Here is a 26,476-nt window from a genome sequence, read left to right as displayed (position 1 = left end):
GATGCGTGCAGATTACTAGACGTTTTCACTCTTCATCTTGGGCCCTGGAGCCTGCTTGCCCACGAGCATGCCCTGGTTCTGTTGAGTCTTCACAGTTCAGTCACTTTCGCCTTCACCTCTCCCGGTGTCTCCCCTCAGTCTCCCCATCCCTCACCAAACCTTGCTTACACAGGTGGAGTAAGTCATTTACTGTAGGAGGGTGAGAGGGAAGGCGTACTTTACAGAAACACAGAGGACTTCCATTTCCATGTTCTCCATCCACGGGTATCCTCTGGTGCCTCAGCTCCTGGAAGATTTGTCATGGCCCAACAGTATCCCGCCTTCCGTCACCTGCCCCAGGCTCTGGTCTCCTCTCCCTTCTATTTCGAGGTCTTTCTTCTCTCTCCCCTCACCCCTTTCCTCTCTGTAGCAAAAACAAATTTCCCTCTCTGCTTTCTGCAGAGTGACTTAATGGCTGCTTTTGTTGTCTTTGTTTCTTTGGATTCTCAAGGGTCAGGCTCTGTCTGCTTTGGTCGAGCCCCTTAAGGAATTTCCCTAAACCCAGACTAATTTAAGAGTAGTGGGAGGGACCTCCCTGGTGGTCCAGTGGTTAAGACTCCGTGCTTCCAATGCAGGGGGCCCGGGTTCAATCCCTGGTCAGGGAACTAGATCCCACATGTCGCAACGAAGGTCCTGCATGCCGCAACTAAGACCCAGTGCAGCTAGCTAAATAAATAAATTTAAAAAAAATATATATATATTTTTAAAAAAAGAGTATTGTGGGACCAGCAGTTAGATAAGAAAACTTTCCACCTGGCTTTGCTGGGTTTATTGTCCTGCCTTTCTGCTGTGGTTGGGTGAAATGTTGGCATTTCCTGGACATTTTGATTATTTGTGGGAGCCGAATATTTGAAGCCAGGAGTTTTCAGAAGAGTCTCAGAGATCTGTGATGCTGAGTGAATCATCAGGCTGAGGCCCAGGGAGCGCCTACAGCAAGTTAGTGGTGGAGCCAGTCCTCAAGCCCCATCCCTGGGATGTACCTTGACCCTGGTGGACCTTGATGCTGGATGTACCTTGGGTCATTCCCTTCCCATCCCTGAGCCCAACTTCCCATATGGGAAATGGGAATAAGAGCACTGTCTCGTCCCAAGACTATTGCGAGAGATAAATGACAAAATGCTTATGCCATGCTCTGCCTAATGCTTGGCAAATAGCAAGGGAAAGTTACACAAAAAAATCTTCACTTAGTTACATTCTATGACTTCTGACAATTTTCTAATCTGTTTCACAAATCGGTGTGTATGTGTTTCATATGGGCAAGACAGGCTTCTGCAGTAAATCCATAGCAAGAGAATACTTATTTTTTGCACAGAATAGCAGGAAGCGCCACAGAGAAATCTGTTATTTTTGGTAAAGAGCAAAGTATATGTCCACCCAAAAATTTGTGCACGAATGTTCATAGCAGCCTTATTCATAATAGCCCCAAATTGTAGGCAACCCAAATGTTTATCAACTGGTGAAAGGATAAGTTGTGTTATATCCTTACAATGGAATACTACTCAGCATTGAAAAGGAGCCACAGGTACATGCAGTAACAGAAATGAATCTCAAAAATATGCCAAGTGAAAGGAGCCAGACACAAAAGAGTAAGCATTGTATGACCTACTCATTTAAAATTCTAGAAAAGGCAGAGAAATCTATGAAAGGTAGATCAGTGGTTGCATGAACTGAGAGATAGGAAGAAGGGCTCAACCAAAAAGGGGAATGAGCAAACATTTGCCAAAACAAATTTTATTTTGCATTTAAAGTGGGTAAGTTTTATTGAAAACCAAAAAAAAAAAACGAATGGAACACAGACAAAGCAATAGTAAAGAGAAACAAATGCAACAACAACAAACGTTTAAATTTAATCATACATTAAATTTAAGTTGGGGGACTTCCCTGGCAGTCCAGTGGCTAAGACTCCGAGCTCCCAATGCAGTGGGCCAGGTTCGATCCCTGGTCAGGGAACCTAGATCCCACATGCTGCAACTAAGAGCTCACATGCCACAACTAAAGATCCCACATGCCACAACGAAGATCCTGCATGCTGCAACTAAGACCCAGTGCAGCCAAATAAATAAATAAATATTTTTAAAAAACATTTTAAGTTGGGAATTCCCTGGCGATCAAATGGTTGGGACTCCGTGCTTTCACTGCTGAGGGTGTGGGTTCAATCCCAGGTCGGGGAACTAAGATCCTACAAGCTGTGTGGCTCAGCCAAAAAATAAATAAATAAATTTAAGTTGATCAACAGCTTACATACATGCTCTTTGTTCACTTGGTTGTAAATTTACTTTCTCATCATCCCAGTTGGGGACATTTTACAACTCAGCATCTGGATAAACAAAATCCTTTAAGATCCAAATACCTTGTGCCTGACAGTTTCCCTTTAGCTGAGGTGAATTTCTTTCTTAAGGGAGGATTTATATCTGACTTCATATTTTTCTTTCTCAGAGGTGAGGAGCACTTATATTCTGTTTCTGTAGGTCTCTATCCTTAGAGCAGGGGGGACGTGCTGGCGGGTTTTGGCCAGGGCAGTGACATGGTCCCATATACTTGGAAAGAGCAACCGGAAACTGCCCTGTGGAGGATGGATGAGAGGCAGGTGGGGGGAGAATCAGGAAGGCCGCTTAAGAGGCTGGTACAGTTCATGGAGCCGTATGCTTCAAATGTATGCATTTTTCTATATATAAATTATATATTATATTCAGTTTTTTAAAAAATGAGAATAAAACACTGTTGCAATAGTCCACATGAAGTCCAGTGGCCAGAGAAAGGGGCTCCAGGCCAGTCTGAGAGCAGTGGGGCAAGTCTAGGGACTTGAGTGGGATTCTAATTGTAGAACTGACAGGGTCTGAGGAGAGATTGGGAAACTGAGAGGAAGCACTGGGGGAGGAATGGGGGGCCAGGAGAGGGAGGAAGCCAAGTCATATTTGAGCACTGAAGATGAGCATTTCTGAGTGGGTCTCAGGGGCCCTGGCTGAGTGAATAAACTTACTTTGTAGCTCTCGGATTCTGCTAGGATGGAGCCGAGAAAAGACCTAGACCCCATCCTCGAGTGTCATGGCTCAGTGGGGAAAGGGGACAGCCTTCTTGGGCCGGTTGGGGAAGGCATGGAGGGACTTTGGGGGAGGAAGTAGATGTCCCTTTACGACCCCTCCTTCATACACCCTCCTTACCTGTTTGCCTCCCAGATCTGAGGGTGGGGGATTAGTAACCAAGTGACAAGGGTCTGACCCACCTGGGTGTGAATTCTAGTTCTGAAGTTCCCTAGCTGTGTGACCCTGGACAGGTTGCTTCACATTTTTGAGCCTCAGTTTCCTCACTTGTAAAATGGGGATAATATCTTATTTGCTCGCATATGACTTTTGCCCCGTTTTCCCCAGGAAGATGCAATTTGCAATTTCCCTGTTGCCTTGTAATGTGCTCATATTGTAGATGGACGGGGATGGTGCAAAGGGTGGTTCTTGGTTACCTGGCTGAAGAATTCCTTTATTTAAGCTCCTGAGGGCTCCATGGGCCTGGGGCCACCAGTCCCTTGAGTGTCTTAGAACAGAAGGAGAAGGCAGCTCTGGGGAGGCAGCAGGCATGTTGGAAAGCAGAGGGGGCTGGGAATTGACTTCTCTGTCTGGAACTCTCTGGGTGACTTTGGGCGACCCCTAGTGGAGAAGTGTGACAACACACAACATGCCTGCAAGGATGGGTTTTGCAGCTTTGTACAAGATTTTGCTGAAAATACATGCTTTTGCTGCAGGTCCGAGGTAGAAATTCCTTCAGTGTATTTTTGCATTGTGGCTTGCTTTTTATTCACTTGGATTCAGCCCTGTGTTCTCACTTACACCAATGTATGTATGGAAGGGGCTTTCGTTTACTGGCAAATCTAGTATATCTTGTTACTGATGTCATTTTTTCCTTAGCTTTTGGGATTTTTGTCCTTTCCAGAGCTTGTGAATTCCTACTAGAATCCTCTGAACTGTATTTACATAACAAAAGTGTTTTCTCCTATAAAACCACTTTAAGATCACATTCAATGCATGTATTTAAAAATTCATTTTATGTAATAACTTTTTTAAAAAGTAGCACTTTCTACTTACCAGGCACTGTTGTGTGTCCTTTATAACTATAAACTTATTTAATCCTCATAATAACTCTGTGAGGGTGAATGTTATTGTCCCCTTAATAGTTGAGAAACTGAGCCTCAGAGAGGTTAAATAACGGGCTCAAGTTCATGCCGCTAATAAATGACAGAACCAGGATTGCAACCTAATTTTGTTCTCTTAATTATTCCACTGTGTTACCTGTGACCTCAAAATTATTTCTGTAAAGCTTTCCATGTAAAATTGGGATGCATCTTATGTACTTGTGTATCTTATAAATCAATAAAGATGGGACTAACAGCTAGACTTAACCCAACTTAACCTCAAGTCTGAGCCTCAGTTCCTCTTCACAGTGACCCCAGGTCCCCTAGGCCTCATCTGTAAAATGGGGGTGGGCATGTGAAGAATTACATGAATTGTTTTAAGGTTTGATTTATTTACACTTATATTTCCTTGCTCAGATCCATTTTGATGCACAAAGAAGGTCTGGCATATACCACCCCCAAGCCTAGCACAGGATTTTACACACAGTGGTCCTCCCATAAATGTCCTGGGGATAAAGGGAAGACCAGCTCTAATGAACATCCCCACCTTACTTCACCTGGAAGTTAATTTCTAGCCAGGGGAGAATTGCTGATAATTTCTATGGTAATTTCTATGGTAATGGCTGGTAATTTCTTATTAGAATTAAGTCCCACCTTAAGAGGTGATATAAAGTAATTCCTAACTTCACAATGACTGATGAAGCTGGTTCTCTTGTTTTCCTTTATTTGGCAGATGTGGTGGGAAAGGGGGTCAATGGTTTGCCCCAGGTGACTCAGTGAATGTGAGTGGGAATCAGGCCAGGCTATGGGTGGGTGAAACTCTAGTCCTTGTGATGTCCTTTCTGGTTGCTGCTGTAGTCATTGCCTGTGGCCATTGCTGCCTCACCTTGAGTGCTAGCTTTGAAGAAAGGGACTATTCAGCCTGAGTGTCCAAGAGCCAGCCACAGGCTCTTGCGGGCTCCATGGGCCTAGACTGCTGGCTCATTGAGGTGGGATCCTAACATCTTAGAACTGGAGGGACCTTGGAGGTCCTTTAGAGGCAGCTAACATCAGGATAGCAGACTAGGCTGGGAATTCCAAGTTCTTTTTTTTTTTTTTTACGTCTTTATTAGAGTATAATTGCTTGAATTCCAAGTTCTTTGTCCCAAATTATCTGGGCAACCTTGTGCTTGCCTCTGCCCTACTCTGGGCCACAGCTGGGATACTGGAGGTCCATCTAGCTATGGTGTTCCATGATACAAGTCCAACATTTCCATTTTATGTGTGAGGATGCTGAGGCCCAGAGAGGGACAGGGATTTGCCCATATAATTTTACAGCCAGAGGAATTCTTAAAAAGATCCCTTTCACCCCTGAAATCAGACTACCTAAATATAGTAATTGCTCATTAAGCGTGGGCCATTATTTTTAAAGTTATTTTATTTTGTTCACATGTTGCTTTTACTCAGAATTTTTTTTTTTATATAAATTTATTTATTTTTGGCTGCGTTGGGTCTTCGTTGCTGCGCGCGGGCTTTCTCTAATTGCAGCGAGCAGGGGCTACTCTTTGTTGTGGTGCGTGGGCTTCTGATTGCGGTGGCTTCTCTTGTGTGGAGCATGGGCTCTAGGCGCGTGGGCTTCAGTAGTTGTGGCACACGGGCTTAGTTGCTCTGCGGCATGTGGGATCTTCCCAGACGAGGGCTCAAACCCATGACCCCTGCACTGGCAGGCGGATTCTTAATCACTGCGCCACCAGGGAAGCCCGGGCCATTATTTTATTAAGCAACATCTTATACAGTGATTGAGTGTGGGTCTTACTAGTTGTGTGACCTTGACTTGAATAGGTCACTTAACTTTTTCCTGCCTCAGTTTTCTGGGTGTGGATTGGGTTAATAACAGCCCGTCTTTATGGGGGAGTTGTACAGAATAAAATGTGATTGTCCATGTAAAATGTAGAGCTTGCCACATGGCCCATCGTAAGTGCCCAATAAAAATGAAAGTCAACTAACAAGAAAGTTGAAAGTTAGTTGAAAATGAAAGTCTGTCCCTGCTTGAAACCTTCCAGTGGTTCCCATGGCATTTATAATCCTATCCAAACTCCTGCAGGGTCCTAGAAGACTCTGAATTCATCACTTGGCCCCTGCCATCTTGGCCCCTTCTCTCATACCAACCTCAACCCCACTTACTTTATGCCAACTTCATATGCATGCAGTGAGATTATTTTTTTGAATTTCAAGACCATTCTTTTTTAAAAATTTTATTTTTATTTATTTATTTATTTTTGGCTGCATTGGGTCTTAGTTGCGGCACACAGGATCTTTCGTTGTGGCACGCGGGCTCTTTGTTGCGGCGCGTGAGCTTCTCTCAAGTTGTGGCACGCGGGCTCCAAAGCGCGGGCTCAGTAGTTGTGGTGTGCGGGCTTAGTTGCTCTGTGGCATGTGGGATTTTGGTTCCCCGACCAGGGATTGAACCCACCTCCCCTGCATTGGAGGGCGGATTCTTAACCACTGGACCACCAGGGAAGTCCCTTGTTTGTTTTTTGTTTTGTTTTGTTTTGTTTTAACCTCTTGTTGTTTCCTCTGATTTCAGCTTAAATGTCAACTCCTCAGGAAGGCTTTCCCTGACCACTCAGGACTCCCTTCCCCCCATTAATCTCTTTCCTACATCACACTTAACCTAGTTGATGATGGTTAGTTTTGTTGTTTATTGTCTCTCTCTTTCTCCCCTGCTCAATGGTAAACTGTTTTGTTCACTGTGGGATCTCCCAGCACCTGCAGCCTCCCATAATAGGTTCTAAATAGATGCTTGTTGTACCTGGTATCCAATCTCCAGTAGAGGCCCCTCACCTACATCCACATTGGTCTTTCTTGGACAAATCTGATCAAGCTCTGTCCTGCTTCAGATGCATCAAAGACTCCTTGGTGCTCTGGGGGCAGGCAGGAGGAAAAACCAAACGCTCTCACCTCACATTCAGGTCCTTTCAGATCTGGCTCTGCGTCTTACTCCCCACCCTGCCCCACACTCCAGCACTGATACTGTGGGCAAAGTCATTTCCCCTGTTTGACTTGCTTTATTTCTCAGTTAAGTTGACCAGGCTTCTTTCTGAACTTCAGATTAACCTCACTCATTTCTTGTGTACATTTCATTGCATGCCTGTCCTTGTGGAGATTTATCATTTATCCATCAGGTAGCACCCTGTTAATTTCAGGTGCTCTTTTCTGTCTCACTCTGTTTCTCTTTCCCCAATCCACGTGACTCCCACCTCCTTTTCCTCCCTGTCTCCTGTGCCCCTACCCCACCCTACAAATCTCCTCTAAAATGTTTTCTTTGGGTCCTTGAGTAATGTCCAAACAGTCCCTTGAACAATCCTATGCTGGTTTTAAAATCTTATGCACATTTTAAAATTACATTTAAGTTGTTAGGCGATAGCTCTCATTCTGTTTCTCCTCCCCCCCACACATTGTTTTTAATATCTATTTGTGTTGAGGCAGGAACATTGAGTTCACTGCACCAGAGTGCTGCATGGTATTCCACAGCACGCATCGTCACATTTCACTTACTCATTCTCCTTGTGACAGGCATGGGGGTTCCCTCCAACGCCCTGCTGCCATCAGTGCTGCTGGCAGTGGACATGTTGTCCTGCCTCTTCTGGGCTTGCCCAGTTTCCCTGGGAGATGTTTCCAGGTGTGGAGTTGCTGAGCCGGAGGGGCTTTACTTGTTCACAAGTACTGGCAAGTGCTGTCCCGCATGGGGTACCAGTCTATCCCTGATCACCCAGCGTAGGAGAATTCCCCTTTGTCTCCATCTTTGCCAATGTGGTCTCTTGCTTTTGCTTTCTGAAAACCAGTGAGATTGATATATTGTTCTTGTTAGTTGAAATTCCCCTTTTGTGAATCTCCTGTTTATACACTTTGCTCGTTCGCCTATTAGATTCTATAACTTTTTCTTGTAATATTTTAGAAGTTAATTCCTTGTTTCATTTTAATATAGTAAAAATTCACCCTTTCTAAAAAATGAGTTTTACTAACACAACATTGTATTGATAAATCAACTATAGTCCAATATACAATAAAAATTAAGAAAAATGTAAAAATAAAAAATGAGTTTTTTAAAATTAATTTTTAATGGAGTATAGTTGATTTACAATGTTGTGTTAGTTAAAAAATGAGTTTTAACAAACATAAACAATCATATAATCACCATAATCCAGACAGAACAGTTCCATCATCCCCACCCCTGCCCCACCTCCAGAATTCCCTGACATCCCTTTTACAGTCCGTCTCTCTTCCCACCCCTAGCTTCTGGCAATCGCTAAGCTGTTTTCTGTCTTATAGTTTTGTCATATTCAGACTGTCGTACAAGTGGAATCATATAGTATATAGCCGTCTTAAAAAAAAAAAATTTATTTGGCTGTGCCAGGTCTTAGTTGCAGCATGTGGGATCTAGTTCCCTGACCAGGGATCGAACTAGGGCCTCCTGCATTGGGAGCGCTGAGTCTTAACCACTGGACCACCAGGGAAGTCCAAGATATAGCCTTTTGAATCTGCTTCTTCCTTTGAGCATAATGCATCTGAGGTTCATCTCTCTGTTGTGTGTGTATCAGTAGGCAGTTGGTTCCTTCTTATTGATGAATAGCATTACATTGGATGAACAACCCACATTTTGTTTATCCGATTATTGGTTTTTTTTATTTTTATTTTTTTTATTTTTGGCTGCGTTGGGTCTTCGTTGCTGCACGTGGACTTTCTCTAGTTGTGGTGAGCGGGCTTCTCATTGCGGTGGCTCCTCTTGTTGTGGAGCACCGGCTCTAGGCACGCGGGCTCAGTAGTTGCGGCTTGCAGGCTCTAAAGCGCAGGCTCAGTAGTTGTGGCTCACGGGCTTAGTTGCTCCGCGGCATGTGGGATCTTCCTGGACCAGGGATTGAACCCGTGTCCCCTGCATTGGCAGGCGGATTCTTAACCACTGCACCACCAGGGAAGTCCCCGATTATTGTTTAAAGGATATTTGGATTGTTTCCAAATGTGTCAGTTTGATTTTGATGACCTTGACAGTTTTGAGTAGTCCTGATCAGGTATTCTGCGCAATGTCTAATTTCTTGAACACTATGCTTTGAGTTTTGCAGGGCATCCCACTGTGATGCTCTGTGAACTTAACTTACCTGCCAGAGCCAATTAAGCTGTTGTCTGTGAAGGGGGTTTCGTGGATTGTTTAAGGCACACCTTTTTTCTGGCACCTGGAGTGAATTTTAAGTGTCAATAAAACTTTACCTTCACTGACTCTGTTTCTCCCCTCATACCATCTCTTTTTTTTTTTTTTAATTTTCTTTTTTCTTGGTTGCTTTTTTTCTGACTCTGTGTTTTATTTTAGTTCAGGCTATTCTCATGGTGGCCAGCAATGATTGACAGTTGGTTTTATGGTCTGTTTGTTGATCTCTGTCAGGACACTGGGGGTCTATTCTCCATCCAGTGGGAAAAGAGGGAGAATCTGATTTGTTAGTCTTTTTTCTTTTTCTTTTTTTGATTATTATTTGTGAGCTCAAATTGGTTAAGAAAATATTGAGAGAAATAGAAAGCATTGAAAGGAGCAGCCCATTGAGATACAGGCCAGTGGGTTTTTGTGTTTTTTTGGTTTATTTTGGCACATGGCTGAGGTTGTTGAACTGAAGCTGAAAGTTTTCAGTGTTTCTCTATGAGTCTGAAATATTTTATTACCTCCACAGAATGTTAATTAATAAGTCAAATTATATCTCTTAAATTTAAGAGAGTTTGTCTTGATTGGTTTATCAGAGCTAATGGGGCTTACATAAATATAAGGAAATACAAAAATTTCAAGAAAATAATGAAATGGAAGTTTAGCAGTTTAAATATGCTAGCCTTTGAAGAAGAAAAAAAACAACAACAGCTAAGCTTTACAAAAATGTTAGCTTAAGAGGGTTTTTTTTTTTAATTTTATTTATTTATTTATTTTTATTTATTTATGGCTGTGTTGAGTCTTCGTTTCTGTGCGAGGGCTTTCTCTAATTGCGGCAAGCGGGGGCCACTCCTCATCGCGGTGCGCGGGCCTCTCACCATCGCGGCCTCTCGTTGCGGAGCACAGGCTCCAGACGCGCAGGCTCAGCAATTGTGGCTCACGGGCCCAGCTGCTCCGCGGCATGTGGGATCTTCCCAGACCAGGCTCGAACCCGTGTCCCCTGCATTGGCAGGCGGATTCTCAACCACTGCACCACTAGGGAAGCCCCAAGAGGGTTTGTTTTTGACTAGTTATTTGTTTTAACAGCTTTATTGCTATATAATTTACATATAAAATTCACCCATTTAAAGTATACAGCTCAATTAATTTTAGTAGATTTAAAGAGTTGTATAACCATCAGCATAATCTAATTTAACTCTCCTTCTGCACCCTCCTTACCCCAACCCTAGGCTGACACTAATCTACCTTATTCTCTGTAGATTTGCCTATTTTGGACATTTCATATAAATAGAATCATGCAATATGTGGTCTTTTGTTATGGACTTGTTTCATTTAGTGTAATTTTTTTGAGGTGTATCCATGTTGTAGCATGAATCAGTACTTCATTCTTTTTATTGCTGAATAATATCCCAGTGCATGGCCATAAAAAGAAAAGAAATTGAGTTATTTGTAGTGAGGTAGATGGACCTAGAGTCTGTCATACAGAGTGAAGTCAGAAACAGAAAAACAAATACCATATACTAACACATATATATGGAATCTAAAAAAAAAATAGTTCTGATGAACCTAGGGGCAGGACAGGAGTAAAGACACAGACGTACAGTATGGACTTGAGGACATGGGGAGGGGGAAGAGTAAGCTGGGACCAGTGAGAGAGTACCATTGACATATATACTCTACCAAATGTAAAATAGCTAGCTAGTGGGAAGCAGCTGCATAGCACAGGGAGATCAGCTCGGTGCTTTGTGACCACCTGGAGGAGTGGGATAGGGAGTGTGAGAGGGAGATGCAAGAGGGAGGGGATATGGGGATATATGTATACATATAGCTGATTCACTTTGTTATACAGTAGAAGCTAATACAACATTGTAGAGGAACTATACTCCAATAAAGATGTTAAAAAAAAAATTCCAGTGCATGGATATACCACATTCATTTATCCATTCATCAGTTGATGGACATCTTGGTTGTTACTATTTTTTAACTATTTTGAATAATGCTGCTATGAAGATTTGTGTTCAAGTTTTTGTGTGGATGTTTTCATTTTCTTCAGTATATACTAGGAGTGGAATTGCTGGGTCATGTGGTAACTGTGTTTAACCTTTTGAGGAACTACCAGACTATTTTCCAAAGCAGCTGCATTATTTTACATTTCCTCCAGGAGTGTATGAAGGTTCTAATTCCTCTACATCTGCGTCCTCTCCAACACTTGTTGTTTTTTGTTTTTATTATTATTATCACAGTCCATTTCCCTAATGATGTTGAGCATCTTTATATTCGTTTATTGACTGTGTGCATATCTTTTTTGGAGAAATGTCTATTCATATTTTGCCCATTTTAAAACTGGATTGTTATCTTTTTATTAAGTTGTGAGAATTCTTTATATACAAGTCTCTTATCAGATATATGATTTTGCAGGTATTTTCTCTGTTTTATTTTCATTTTCTTTTTTTTTTTTAATGTGGGATCTTATTTCCCTAACTAGGGATCAAACCCGTGCCCCCTGCAGTGGAAGCGCAGAGTCCTAACCACTGCACCACCAGGGAATTCCCTTATTTTCATTTTCTTGATATGAATCACTCTATACAAATCTTCTAAAAAAAAAAAAAAAAAAGTTGTTTTTCTTGTACTTCCTCAGAAAAAAAATTCACCCATATTTTCAAATTTCTTGAGTTCTCTTTTCAACCTTTCAGTTACTTAATTAAACTTTATACCTAGTTAACAATTATTTATATTAAATAATCTCTGTTGAAATAACCAGTGTGGTTTCTGTCCCCCTGACTGAATCCTGACTGATACAAATGTGTACTCCTTTGTGTCTGTTTTTTTTTTTTTTGGCTTGACTTGATATTTGTGAGATTTATCCACATTGATGCACGTGGCTGTAGTTCATTGTCATTTCTTTGTCCATTTTGTTTGTGGGCAGATTGGGTTGTTTCTAGTATGGGGCTATTACGGTGGTGCTGCTGTGAACATTCTTGCATCTGTCTTTTGGTGAACAAGTGCCCACATTTCTGTTGGATATGAGCATACCTAGGAGTGGAATTGCTGAGTCATGGGGCAGATGTATGTTCAGCTTTAATAGATGCTGCCAAACAGTTTTCCAAAGAGATTATACCTATTACACTCTCTCCTGTACTTTGTGAGAATTCTAGTTGCTCCCCATTCTTACCGTCATCTATGTGTAGTATTGAGAGTTTTTTTCATTGTAGCCCCTTTGATGAGTGTCAGCTCCATTTATTGAGTCCCTCCTTTCTCCACTGGTCTGCCACCTATGTCATATAACAAGTTTCATGCATGTGTGGGTCTGTTCCTGGGCTCTCTATTCTATTCCATTGATCATTTTGTCTATCCCTCCACCAATATCACACCGTCATGTTTACTATAGCTTCATACTAAGCTCTGAAATCTAGAAGGCACAACTTTTCTTCACTCTTCTTTTTCACAATTATCTGGTAATTTGTGGCCCTTTACTTTTCCATATAAATTTTAGAATCATCTTGACAAAGTTTTTTTTTTTTTTTATTTTTTATTTTTTTATTTTTGGCTGTGTTGGGTCTTCGTTGCTGCATGAGGGCTTTCTCTAGTTGGGGCGAGGGGGGGCTACTCTTTGTTGCGGTGTGCGGGCTTCTCATTGCGGTGGCTTCTCTTATTGCAGAGCATGGGGTTTAGGCACCCGGGCTTCAGGAGTTGTGGCTTGCGGGCTCTAGAGCACAGGCTCAGTAGTTGTGGCACACGGGCTTAGTTGGTCTGCGGCATGTGGGATCTTCCCGGACTAGGGCTCGAACCTGTGTCCCCTGCATTGGTAGGCGGATTCCTAACCACTGCACCACCAGGGAAGCCCCTGATCCAGCTTTTTTTCTTAGATATTCTTAATCCAGTTAAGGATATTCTCCTCTATTCTAATTTACTAAGAAATTTTAACATGAATAGGAGTTGATTTTTAAAAAATCATTTAAAATCAGGGTGTTTTTTTTGCATTTATTGGTATAATCATATGTGTTTTTAAAGATTGTATGTATGTGTGTAACTGAGTCACTTTGCTGTACAGCAGAGATTGGCATAGCATTGTAAATCAACTCTACTTCAATTAAAAAAACAAGTAAACACCTAATTACACTCTAAAAAGAATCATATGTGTTTCTATTTTCTTCTAATCTGTTAATATGAATTACATTACCATCCTTGAATAATCATATGTGTTTTTATTTTCTTCTAATCTGTTAATGTGAATTACATTACCATCCTTGAATACCTGGAATAAATTCAACTAAGTCATTATTTATTATCTTTTTAAAAAATACACGGTTACATTTGGTTTGCTAATATTTTGTATGAGAGTTTTACATCTATATTCGTGAATGAAACTGATCTGTTTTTTTTTAAACTTTTTTAAAAATCAAAATCAATTTTTTCTTAATTCATTTTATTTATTTTATCTTCGACCTGTTATTTTCTCTTCTGATAATATTTTTTCTGCTTTTGGTTTCATAGTTATGCTAGAACAGTCAGGATGATCTGTTCCTTGAGAGTTTGGCAGAACATGCCTATAAAATTATCTGGGCCCAGTGTCATCTTTGTGGGAAGATTTTGTTTTAATTCAGTTTAATGTTTCTTTTCTTTCTTTTTCTTTTTCTTTTTCTTTTTTTGGCTGTGTTGGTTCTTAGTTGCCATGGGAAGATTTTTAACCACTGCTTCAATTTTACCAATACTTAGAAGAAAACTCAGACTCTCTTTTAATTTTTTCCTATTTTTAAATGTTTTATTATAACTCTTATTTCTTTCTGAGCCATTTCTAAGGCTCTGTTCTAGGAATTTGTTCACTTGTTTAGGTTTTCAAAATTGTTGGCATGGAGGGACTTCCCTGGTGGTCCAGTGGTTAAGACTCCTTACTCCCAATGCAGGGGTCCTGGGTTCGATCCCTGGTCAGGGAACTAGATCCCGCATGCCGCAACTAAGAGCCCGCATGCCGCAACTAAGACTGGTGCAGCCAAAATAAATAAATAAGTATTTTATAAAGAATTGTTGGCATGTATTATAGTTGTTAACAATATGGATAAATTCTTGGTCTTGGTTCATTAATTCTTCTTTGCCTCGGTGTTAGTCTTAGCTCCACCCTGGCACAGTTCTTTTTCAAGTGCTGTCTTCTTCATGGGAACAAGAGGAAAGCCTAGGGACTTGGGTGGTCTCCAGTCTTTGTCCCAAGGTTACCCTGACGCTCGGGATAAATGGTGGAGGCAAAAAAATCGCAGCCCAGAGACTTCCACCCCTCCCAGAATCCCCGTTCTGCTTTGGGCTGCTGTTTACCCTTCTTCTCTTACACATCCCCACCTCATCCATTGCGGCCCAGCCATGGTCCCAGAGGACTCTTTGTTTTGGGGTGGTGTTGACAGTTAACCTCCCTCTGGCTTGCTTAGAGTCTCTGGGTTGGTGGTGAAGGGAGCCACAGCTTGGCTCTTTCTCCTTGTTCTGCGCTAGAGGCCCTTTAGCTGTGACCTCAGCCTTCTGCATCAGTGGTTTCCTCTGCCTGAGGGAACCTGGCCTGATTTACGCCTCACTTCTTACCTTCTCCTGGATCCTTGCCTCCTTTCCCACCTGAGGGCATCCCTGTTCTGTGATCCTGTCACACTGAACTACTCAGTGCTCTCTGGTTTCTGGACAGTCTCCCCATGACCCTGTGAACTCCTTTAATATCAGAACTGTGATTTGTCCATTTTGAGAGCTCCAGTGCTTATTATGTGCCTGGCACATAGTAGGTGCTCTACATATATTAAAAACCTAATCAACACCCATGTTCATAGCAGCATCACTCACAATAGCCAGAAGGTGGAAACAACCCAAACATCCATGGGCAGGTGAATGGATAAGCAAAATGTGGTATATACACACAATGGAATATTATTCACCCTTAAAAAGGAAGGGCATTCTGACATGCTACAACATGGATGAACCTTGAGGACATTATGCTAAGTGAAGTAAGCCAGGCACACAAGGACAGATACTCTATGATTCCACTTAAATGAGGTACCTAGAGTAGTCAAAGTCATAGAGACAGACAGTAGACTGGTGGTTGCCAGGACCTGAGGGGACGGGGAATGTGGACTCAGTGTTTAATGGGAATAGCGTGTCCGTTGGGGAAGATGAAAAAGTTCTGGAGATGGTGGTGATGGTTACACAATAATGTGAATATACTTGACATGTAAAAATGGCTGAGATGGCAAATTCTACATTGTGTGTATTTTATCACAATTAAAAACTTGTTTAATTAAGAAAAAACTAATTAAAAAAAAAAGTAATGCAATCATGTGAGTTGTCTGAGGTCACACAACTTTTTCCAGATAGAACTATTGTTCCTGGGAATATAATTGTCAAAACCTCAGGCACTTTCATCAAAGATCTAAGTATAAGAATTAAAACTAGAAAAAACTAGGAAAATTGAATATTTTTACAATTATATGATGGTATTGAACACTTAAAAAATGCTTATTTAAAAAAAAAAAAAGAAAAAAAGGGAGTTCCCTGGTGGCCTAGTGTTTAGGATTCTAGCCTTTCACTGCCATGGCCTGGGTTCAATCCCTGGTCAGGGAACTGAGATCCCACAAGCCGTGTGGCATGGCCAAAAAATAAAATAAATAAAATAAAATAAAACATGTTTATTAAGTGTTTGTATTTCTTCTGAGATTCTCTTTTCATATTATTTGCCCATTTTTTCCTACCATTGTCTTTTCTTTTTTGGCTGCCCTGACCAGGTCCTAACCACTGGACTGCCAGGGAACTCCCTGCCTTTTTCGTATTGAATGGTTGAAGCTCTTTTTTTTTTTTTTTTTAATTTTTATTTATTTATTTATTTATTTTTAAGTTATGGCTGTGTTGGGTCTTCGTTTCTGTGCGAGGGCTTTCTCTAGTTGTGGCAAGCGGGGGCCACTCTTCATCGCGGTGCGCGGGCCTCTCACTATCGCGGCCTCTCTTGTTGCGGAGCACAGGCTCCAGACGCGCACGCTCAGTAATTGTGGCTCACGGGCCCAGCTGCTCCGCGGCATGTGGGATCTTCCCAGACCAGGGCTCGAACCCGTGTCCCCTGCATTAGCAGGCAGATTCTCAACCACTGCGCCACCAGGGAAGCCCGAAGCTCTTTTTATAGGATAGTGTCATTGACATTTTTTATTAATCACGCTACAAATATTTTCTCCCAATCTGTATTTGGTTTTAACTTTGCTTATGGTTTCTTTAGCCCTACAGAAGCATTTAGTCTTCATGCATTTAAATCTACTGGAGTGTGTGTGTGTGTGTGTGTGTGTCTTCTGAGTTTTGTGCCAGACTTTGAAAGTTCTGGGGGTGCTTCACTGTTACCTCTAAATGTCGCCTGTGAGAAATAAAACAGCTGCTGCTGCTGCTGCTTTTCTAAAAAGCTGCTGTGAGATGTTAATAAATTAATGAGTGAAAAATTGCCTTCCCCCTGGCTTCTGAGTATGTACCACATGCACTCCTGCTCCCAGACTTTTGTTCAGGCCATTTCCATTCCCTGCAACACCCTTTCCCTCGTAGCGGCTCCTGCAGATTCCCCCTGGCCTGCTGGCCTGCCCTTCCACACAGAGCACTTCCCTTTTCCCATCCCCTGGGTCCCGTGAGCCCCGTGAGCCCCAGGCCAGCTCTGAAACCAGTGAGGCTGCACTGGTTCTGTCCCACCCACACCTGGGTGTGAAGCCTTCTCTCTCTGGGGTAGAGGGGGAGGGAGTAGGCTTGTGACAAAACTGGGGGTTGGGATCGAGGAGGTTTGTTCCTGACCGCATGTCCCTGCCTTCTTCCAGGAAGGCCTTTGGTGCCACAGTGGCTCCACCAAGTGATCTTTGACCCTGGTGTCGGGCATGCGTGGCCAGTGCTCTGGGAGTCCTGGGAGCTGGCTGCAGTGAGTGGGTGGCCAGGCTCAGCGTGGGGTTGGGGCCCACAGTCTGGGGTCAGGGTCAAGGGTGCGGTGTGGTTGGGACTGAGTCTGGGGAGTGTTTGGGCCTGGTTGGGACTCATTTGGGGCTGGCTCCATCTAAAGTTGCAATCAGGGACTTGTGGGGCTCAATTTGGAGGCAAGAGGAGGGGTTTCATGGGGCCCTGACCAGGGCTCGGCTGGAAGGGGCCTGGCGCCCCGATAGGGGCAGAGGCCTGTGGGAGGTTAGGCCTCCTGGGCCAGTGCAGGGTCCCCTTAGCGCTCAGTGCTCCCTTGGCTCTGAGCTCAGACCTTTGTCGTGCACTGTGGCTGGCTGGCTCTGGGTGACCCTTAGGGAAGGCAGCAGGACCAAGCAGGGCCCAGCACCTGCTCCCTGCTGGGGTCAGGTGGGATGTGTCCAGCCCAGGCCTGAGCCCCATGGAAGGTCCAGAGGCCAAGGTCCAGCTCTCTTTCTGCCCCAGACCCACTGGGTGACCTCAGGCAGTCTCTGTCCCTATTGACTGTTCATTCAACCGTTATTTCCCCTCCTCTTATGCTCCAGGCACCGTGGTCAGTGTCCCCATCGTTCAAATGTAACAGGGACCCCTGTCCTGCCTGTCTCTTGCACGTGTGGGATGTGAAAAGCTGTGGCTTGCTGTGCTGCTGGTCGTGGCTGAACTGACCCTCCAGCTGTGGCGGGTGCAGCTCAGAACACACCTGGTAGCTGCCTGGAGCTGCCCACACAGGGAATCCATTCATTCTCATCTCCATCCCTGAGCTAATGGGAGGAGCCCTTCTCGCTGTTCCCAAAGCCTCCCTGTTCTTCCAGGACCACCTGACTTTCCAGGAGCATTGAGGTGACCCTGGAGATCCAGGCTGTAGTCCTGAAAGCTGTGACCTTGACCCCTGCCCCATCAGAGGCCCAGACCCCCCGCTGGGATTTGCTGTGGTGACTCCTGTGGGTCCTCCCCACTCTGCCCTCTCCCTCCCACGAGGGCTTTTCACCTCTGTCTGCTCCCCACTGCTGGTCTGGTCTCAGCTGAGCCTTCCCTGGGCCAGGGGCCGGGTTGGAGAGGATCGGGGCAGCCCCGGGGGATGGAAGGGGAGGGTGGGAGGGTGTTCGGGGCATAGGGGCTCCTTTACTTCACCCCAGTCACAGACACACAGACCCAAGGCAGTGCTCAGCCTTCTATTAGACATTCTGCCTTGCCGAGACAAACACCCACCCGACATGCATCTCCTGGAGCGCGCTCCCGGCGGGTGGCGCGTGTTCTGGTGGCTGGGCAGGGTGTAGGGGACAGGACTGGCATCCTGCCCTCTGAGAGGGGGCCTGGGTGAGGCTCGTGTGCTTGTGGCGGTGGCTGGGGAAGGGCTTTCATGCCCTGCACAGGGTTGCACGTGAAGTGGTGCCCCAGACCAGGACGCAGGGCCCTGCCCGTGGGGAGCAGCCTGGGAGTGGGCGGGCAACAGCCGAGGCCTGGGCTCTCTTGAGGGGCCTTCCCCTGGGGCCTCTAGGTCCAGCCTCTGGCCCAGTTCCCAAGAAGATGGGGTTTCCTTGGAGGGTCACGGGGGGAACACCCGCCTCACGTTGGCTGTGCCCCTTGCCTGGCACTGCACTCTCTCAGCCCGTTTCCTCCACTGGGAGCTGGGACCCTAACCCCTCAGAGGGAGGATCCTCCGAGAGGGGCCTGTGGGCTCGCGGGTTTGTGGGCAGAGCCGGTGCGGACAGTGTCTGAGGGAGCAGGTGACCGGGACGCGGGCCTGGGCGCGGGGGCGCTGTGCTGGCCTAGTCGTCTTTGTCCTTGGCGCCATGTTTGAGGATGCGGGTGAACTCCACGTAGTTGAAGTTGCCTTTCTTATCAATGGGCGCCTCGCGGTACATCTCATCCACTTCCTCATCTGTGAAGCGGTCGCCCATGGTGGTGAGCAGCTCCCGAAGGTGGTCCTCGTGGATGAAACCTGGGGGACAGGGCCAGGGCCATGAGACAGGGACTCGGGCCAGGACACACCTAACACCCTCTACCCCTGGGGCCCCCACCAGTCCTTTCAGACCCGGGAGGGGCCAGGAAAAGCCACAGCCCTGGTCTCTGTTCAGTTCAAGGTCGCTAGGGCCAGAGGGAAGAGTTCCGCCGTGGGACTGTCGGCGAGGTGTTTCTTCAGGGGAACTGGGGCTGGCGGGGGGTGGTGCTGGCTGTGTCCTGCTTTAAGAGCCTGAGCCCCAGAGTTCCACTGCCTGAGTTTGAATGCTGATCCCCCCCTTCTTTCTAGCTGTGTGACCTTGGGCAAGTTACTTAACCTCTCTTTGCCTGTTTGATCTAGAAAATGGGGATGAAAATATGTCAGCCTGGTAGGGGCTGTGACGGCAGTCAGGAAAATGTTCGAACATGCTTAGGCCAGTGGTGTGCCTGTGGCCCCTGAGAAACTGCTGAAACAACTACTGCCAGCGTCGCTCTGGCCTGTCCCTGGGAGAAACCAGCGGTGAGATAGAAGCCCTTTGGAAGATTTGAGGATGGGGGCTGGTTTCTGTGCCTCGTTGGCCAGAGGGCCTGAAATGGTTTGGTGTCTGGAAGGGTAGAAAGCAGAGGCCTAGTGCGTTGGGCCAACAGGTGAACTAGGAAATGGGAAAGCTTGGTGGATGTGGGCTGTTTTAGTCTCGCATCTGGGGGAGAAAACAAGAAAGGAGCATAGCTTTTATAGTTCTGGCAACAGAAATGGGTGATTTCTGTTCTGGCCTTTGGGGGCAAGGGGCCCTGAAGTCCCAGCGTGGCCGGGTCCCCCCGGCATACGCGGGGGTGCCCTGGGGGAGGTCTGCAGGCCTAGCCCTGTCCAGGCCTCCATCCAGAGGCTGCCAACCTGAGGCCTCCTCGTCGAAGCAGGCGAAGGCGTTGCGGATCACGTCCTCGGGGTCCGTGCCGTTCAGCTTCTCCCCAAACATAGTGAGGAACATCGTGAAGTTGATGGGCCCCGGGGCCTCGCTCATCATGCCCTCCAGGTACTCATCCGTGGGGTTCTTCCCTGTGGTGGGAGGGCCATTCGTGCCTGCTGTCACCTCCCGTCCCCTCCCTCCTCCCTGTCCCCTCCCTTAATGGCCCCACAGACAGGAGACAGTATGTTTTGTAAACTGTAAAGCATCTCTCTGGGACGGCCGGCTCTCTGACTGCTCCCTCCCCGCTCTCCTGGCAGGTGGCCTTGACCACTGTCCTCCTCAGGTCTGGGGTCTGGATGTCCGCCATGGGTAACGCTCACTGAAGGAAAAGGGCCCCCATCTGCTGACCGCTCACTGCGTCCCGTGCTCCATGTGCCTTATCGCTTTAACTTTCACCACCTGTGAGGTCAGCATTCTTATCCCCCTTCACAGGTGTGGGACCTGAGGCCCAGAGGTTAGGACTTGTCCTTAGTCACACAGCAAGTAAGGAGTAGAGCCAGCATTTGAAGCCAGGCAGCCAGACCCCAGGTCCCAGGCACAGTTTCGAAGCAGTTAAACCAGTGAGCTTTGGTGCCACACAGGCTAGGGTTTGAATCCCAGCTCTATGCCTGTTTCCCCTGCCTCTGAGGAGAACTGTGAAGGTGAAGAAGGTAATGGTTGTAAAATGGGCAGAACAATGATTGGCATTGGCCCTATGGATTTGAATCAACTGCTGGTTCAAATCCCAACTCTACCACTTAGTAGCTGTGTGACCTTGGGCAGATTACTTAACCTCTCTGAGTCAGTGCACCCCCAGGGTGTCTGGTGGGAGCAGCAAGCAATGTAGAGGGAGCCGGAGGGCTGACATCACACACTGCCCCCACCCTCGGCACCACACCTCTCCCGGCTTCAGGCCAGACTCACCTGAAGGCTCCCTCCCTGAGGAGGTCACGGGCAGGAAGGAGGACTGAGGCCTGGCGAGGGGAGGAGCTGTGAGTCCCCATGTCACAGCTCTTCGGGCCTCAGCCATCCCATGGGGACACGGCAGAGTGTGTGAGGCTCAGCTGTTTCCTAGCTGTTTCCTAGCTGTTTCCTCATTTATAAAGTGGGAATGATAATCACACCTACCTAATAGGATTGCTTTGAGATTTAAGATAATACCTGCAGAGCTGCTGCTTGTTATTATTTTATTATTTGCTGCTCTTGTTTTTTAACCTGAGGATGATGTTCCTTTTTTTTTGTTTTTGGGCATGCCAGTGCGGCATGCAGGATCTGAGTTCCCCGACCAGGGATCCAACCCATGCCCCCTGCAGTGGAATTGTGGAGTCCTAACCACTGGACCACCAGGGAATTCCCAGAGGATGATGTTCTTAACCAGAGGCCACGACTGATCTGTGGACTCACTGACACGAGCTACAAACAGGAGTGAGGATTTTTCTGGGTAGATGCCCAGGACTGTCATCACGTCTCTGGGGTTGAGGGCCCTGGGTGCAGGCGCTGCCTCATAAATGGGAAGGAGTCTTCGTGTCCCTGTCTCCTCTGAGCCTCACACACTCTGCCGTGTCCCCATGGGATGGCTGAGGCCCGAAGAGCTGTGACATGGGGACTCACAGCTCCTCCCCTCGCCAGGCCTCAGTCCTCCTTCCTGCCGGTGACCTCCTCAGGGAGGGAGCCTTCAGGTGAGTCTGGCCTGAAGCCGGGAGAGGTGTGGTGCCGAGGGTGGGGGCAGCGTGTGATGTCGGCCCTCCAGCTCCCTCTACATTGCTTGCTGCTCCCACCAGACACCCTGGGGGTGCACACAAGGGCCACGGTCACCATTGCACAGGAGGGGAGACAGGCACAGGGCGGGACTGCCCAGCCGTGAGGGGCAGTGCCAGGGACTGACTCAGGCCTATCTGGCCATAGGCTGCAGCCTCTACTGCCAGAGACCTCCCCCTCCCCCAGCCAGTGTCTGGCCCAGATGCCATCCCCTGGATGAAGGGGGCACCAGGAATTTGGGTTGAGGGTGGTTGTCTGTGGCTAGCACATAGGGAGGGATGTGGAAGCAGAGCCACAGGCTGCGGGCTGGCGTCTGGAGGCCTGGCCTCTGGGCCTCAGTTTCCCCATCTGAGCAATGGTGAGATGCACTAGATTCCTGAGACCTTTCAGCTCTGATTCTGATTCTGGGGAAATCACTGGAGTCAGCCTCTCGGAGCCTGACACAGGTGACCTCTAAAGGAGGGGGGCAGATACCCTGGCCTCCCTTCTAAGGCCTCAGTTTCCCCATTGTACAATGGAAAGTCCATGCAGTTCAAACGTTCTTGTAGTTGCTGATCCCTTTCTTTAAATGAAATGGTACTGGGCAGCCCAATCCACAAATCTGCCTGAGGCAGTCCTGCCCTGGAGTGGGCCTGTCTGGGTTCAAGTCCAGTGGCGAACTGCTCTGTGCCTCAGTTTCCCTACCTGCTAAATGGAGAAAGTGATGGCAGCTACTCTCCAGGGTGGGTGCCTCATGTCAGTAAACAGGAAGTGTTCCGTAAGGGATGAGCAGCCCCGCTGCCTGCTCCAGCTGCAGCCCTTGCTGGGCCCACTTGGACTCCCACACCCCGCCCCTGCTCACCCAGCGAGGCCAGCATGTCATGCAAGTCCTCCTTGTCAATGAAGCCATCTCGGTTCTGGTCAATCATGTTGAAGGCCTCCTTAAACTCCTGGATCTGGGACTGGTCAAACATCGCAAAGACGTTGGATGTGGCCCTCTGTGGCCTCTTCTTGGTGGTCTTGGCCTTGGCCCGTTTACTGGACATCTTGGCTGCGGGCGTGTGGGGCTTTCCTGTAGGCAGTGGGTGTAAGTGGGACAGCCTGTGACCCCAGGCCAGAGAATCTTCTGGCCTACCCCTGCTCGGCTGTCAGTGCCTGGGCCGGTCTTCGTGCTCCCATAGGCCTGGGGCTCCTGCCACCCAGCTCATCACAAAAGCATACAGCGTTGGCCCTGTGTGATCTGAAACAACTTCCTCTACCTCTCTGAGTGAGTATACTCATCTGGGAATGGGATAGGAGTGCCCAGCAGAAGGGATTAATTGACTTAGTGCCCAAGAAGCCCCTGGCATGGTGCCCGGCACAGAGGAAGCTATTTTTGCTGTGACTGTTTGGGTAAGACACTTAGGATTGTGTTCAGTGCCAACCATTTCCGTGCTTTATCTCCTTTAAGCCTTAATAGCATTTACACTGTCCATCTCTCTCTCCGGCTTACAAGGTGGGTTGCCTCGTAAGAGGCTCTGAGGCTCCCTGCCCCCACCAGCAGGAAGGAGCTGGGTCAGCGGCCCTGCATTCCTGACATTCCTCATCCTCTCCTCCTCCCCGTCCCTCTGCCCTCCCTCCTCTGGAGGTTCTGGAAGGCCAGTGCTCTGGGCAGTCTCCCTTCCCCCCACCTGCCCACACTTGACCAGCCCCTTGGGGTGGGAGATAGACCTGATTTGGGCCCTACTCCTTGTTCTCACTCCTCAGTGTTTATAGGAGCATAAAGCTCCCCCCGGCTCAGAACCCCAGCTTCCTGTCACCCTTGTTTAGACCTGGCCTCCGAGCCTCCAGCCTGTCTCACCCATTGCATACAGACCCAGACACTTCACCTTGAAACCCTTGAGGGTTCCTGCCATCCCCTCTCCTCCCCCAGCAAGTCTTGGCCCCTCAGCCTGGCATCAAAGGCCCTGTGTGAACCCCTCCTGCCCTGCTCTCTGACTGGCCGCGGCACCCCTCATGGCATCCCTCCTGCCATCTATGTCTGCTCCCCAGACACCTCCCCCCCCCCCCCCGACTTTCCTTCTTGGTCCCTCCCCCTGGAATGCCCTTCCTTCTCCAGCCCAGTTCTTCCGACAGCCCTTGGGGAGCAGTTCCCCCACCCTGGCTTTGACAGTAAGCACTTAAAGGTCTCTCTCCTTCACAATCAATCAGGGCTGGTGTTAAGTCCCCCGATTTAAACCTAAGCCCATGGTGGTGCTCATAGATGCTGGTTTAATGACTGTGAAGGCAACTGCAGCCAGTCTGCTGACCCCACTGTACAGATGGGGAAACTGAGGCCCAGCAAGGGGCTCTTTCCCTGAACGCTTGTCATGGCTAGTGGGGACTGTGCCCCTGAAGACCTAGGGCCATGTGCCCCTCAGCTGGGGCAGTTGTGGGCCTGGCCGAGGCCCCAGGACTGCTGCCCTCCCTCTTTCCTCTGCCCTGAGTCCCTTTGTCGAGGATCTGCAGGAAGCCTTAAGTGCTCCTGGATCTGTCGCCAGGCCTTTATCCCATGACCCTGTTCAAGCCATTTGCCAGTCTTTGGCCTTTGAGATCTTAAACCCTGAGCTGGGACACTGGCCAGCTCCAGCCCTTCCCCAGAGCCACAGCTGCCTATAGTTATAGACTGTCCCACTGGGTCCCACTGGACTGACACACCTGGCCCTCAGAGTTTCTCCTGTGGTTCAGGGTGGGTAGACAAAAGCCTTTCCCACCCTTGACCTGGGTGGGAGCGGGATGGTGCTGTCGGCAGGGAGTGCCACCGTGTCCTGTGGTTAGCGCTTCGAGGGGCCCACTCCTTCCCTGAGCCAGGTGTTCTCTGGGAACTTTGACTCGTGGCACCCACAGAAGGCAGCCGAGGAGAAGTCCACTGTGCCCAGCAGAGGCTGTGATGGTTATCATCACTGTCACTCCCCCCCCCACAGCCCCCCGTAAAGTTCTAGGGCAGACATGGCAGGATGAGAGAGGAAGCCACGACCAGAGGCGGGAGTGGCCAAGAGCTCACCCACTGCTCTGAGACTAGCTGGGCTCCCCGCCTCCCTGGCCACCCCATCCCCGCCCTCTTCTGTTGAGGGGCCATGACAGGGCTTGGAGCACTGAACTGTACAGTTTGTCCAGCCCAGCAGTCTTGGGAAGCAGGGTGGGGAGAGTGGGGTGCCCCTCACCGTGCGATTAAAAGAACTGAGGCCCGAGAAGTGGTGTGTCCACGAGAGGGGTAGAGTCCAACTGGAAGCCAGGACCCCTGGGCTAGGGGTGGGTCTGGGGGTGGCAAATGGCCTTTCATGGTGGGCGGATGGCAACTGAGGGTCTGAGGACTCTTTGTGACCAGAAGCAGTTTCCAGTCTTGGTTGAGGGACTGGGGTCAGAGACAGGCTGGCCTCTTAGCCCTGGAGCCATCCCCTCCTCCTCCTGGGGACCCTAACCACGGGGGGTCCGATATAGCGGGTACTTGGCCTGCTGCAGCTAGGTGCCACCTCCCCCTTTCTGGTGCCTGAAATCCCACCGTAACAGCAAAGACAAGGCCTGTGTCCCACATTACCTCATGGTCCCTATGGCTGGCAGTGCCAGATGCCTTGCTGGTAAAGTCACCTCATCTGAGGCAGAGTTATCTGACCCTTTCCTGAGAGTAGCCAGAGCAGCTGGAGGGCTGGGGAGGAGCGGGGACCAGGTCCTGAAGCCCAGGTCCTTGTCCAGCTCGGGGGTGGGGTGAGCCCGCAGAGGGCCCCTGGCGCACCTTCCCCACCTAGCAGGCCCAGGTGGGCAGATGGCTCAGGGTGGGCAAGCCCTGGGGTGCGGCACACAGCCTCCGTGTGTGTGTGTGGGGGGGGTTACTCCGGTCTCCATCCCTCTCTCCTGCCCCAGCAGATGGGGGATGGGACACGGACGCTCTGGAGGACACACATGGGTCCCCTAGGGCAGGGAACACCGGCAGCCACGACGTCCTCCCGTCCTCCCGGGCATCCCGAGTCCTGGGCTTGGCACCTCTAACCGCACAGCGAAGGGGCAGGGCCCTTACAGTCTTCCCTGGCCATAGGCCCACTGGTTTCCAGAGCCGGGAACGGTCTCCCTGCTGCCCAGACCCGGCCAGAATCCCCGTCAGACCCACGAGCTGTCCCTGCCCAGAGGCCCTCCGACACCTCCCTGCGTCCCCAAGTTCGGGCCGCGGCCGTCACACCGCCCACACTAGACCACCCGGGCCGCCGGGCTCCCACCTGGTGCGGAGAAGGCGCTGGCTCGGTGCGCGGAGCGGGTGCGGAGCCGGGGCTGGCGGGCCGTCGGTGGGGTCCGGGCTGGGCGCGGCGGGGGCGCGGGGCGGGGCGCGGCGCCGGGCCTTACAAGGCAGAAGAATGTGCAGCTGCGGCGGCGGCGGGACGGGGGCGGGGCCGCGGCAGCCCAGCCTTATTTGGCCTCGACCCACGGGCCCGGGAGGTGGGGTGTTCCCGGGTGAACCCCCAGGCTGCCAGGGCCTTCCCCATCGTGGACCGGGGAGGTGACGGGGGTGAGTAGGGGGCCTGGACTGCCCGGGGAAGCGGGTTTATCTGGGCCGGCCCTTCGTCTCCTGCGAGGCCG

The 26,476-nt window shown here is 48.5% G+C and overlaps 1 protein-coding gene and 1 non-coding gene across 3 annotated transcripts; one reads left to right on the top strand and one right to left on the bottom strand.

The window, feature by feature from the left end:
* The first annotated feature begins 571 nt into the window (after positions 1-571).
* Positions 572-644, top strand: TRNAW-CCA (transfer RNA tryptophan (anticodon CCA)). The gene has a single exon. It is a non-coding gene; the product is annotated as a tRNA-Trp (tRNA).
* Positions 645-18,422: 17,778 nt separating this feature from the next.
* MYL9 (myosin light chain 9) lies at positions 18,423-26,277 on the bottom strand. 2 transcript variants are annotated; one of them, XM_007193179.2, is made up of 4 exons: positions 26,119-26,277; positions 22,752-22,961; positions 20,101-20,262; positions 18,423-19,206 (listed from the first exon to the last, which is right to left on the bottom strand). In XM_007193179.2, the coding sequence occupies exons 2-4, from the start codon at positions 22,933-22,935 to the stop codon at positions 19,034-19,036; spliced, it is 519 nt and encodes a 172-aa protein (XP_007193241.1). In that variant the 5' UTR covers positions 22,936-22,961; positions 26,119-26,277; the 3' UTR covers positions 18,423-19,033. The 2 variants fall into 2 exon arrangements, with proteins under 2 accessions (XP_007193241.1, XP_057385648.1); XM_057529665.1 differs by lacking the exon at positions 20,101-20,262.
* Positions 26,278-26,476: the final 199 nt, after the last annotated feature.

The sequence above is a fragment of the Balaenoptera acutorostrata genome, chromosome 15 (assembly GCF_949987535.1).
Source record: "Balaenoptera acutorostrata chromosome 15, mBalAcu1.1, whole genome shotgun sequence".
In the NCBI taxonomy this organism is placed as follows: Eukaryota; Metazoa; Chordata; class Mammalia; order Artiodactyla; family Balaenopteridae; genus Balaenoptera; species Balaenoptera acutorostrata.
The sequence above is the reverse complement of the archived record's forward strand: the minus strand, read 5'-3'. Positions and strand labels throughout refer to the sequence as shown.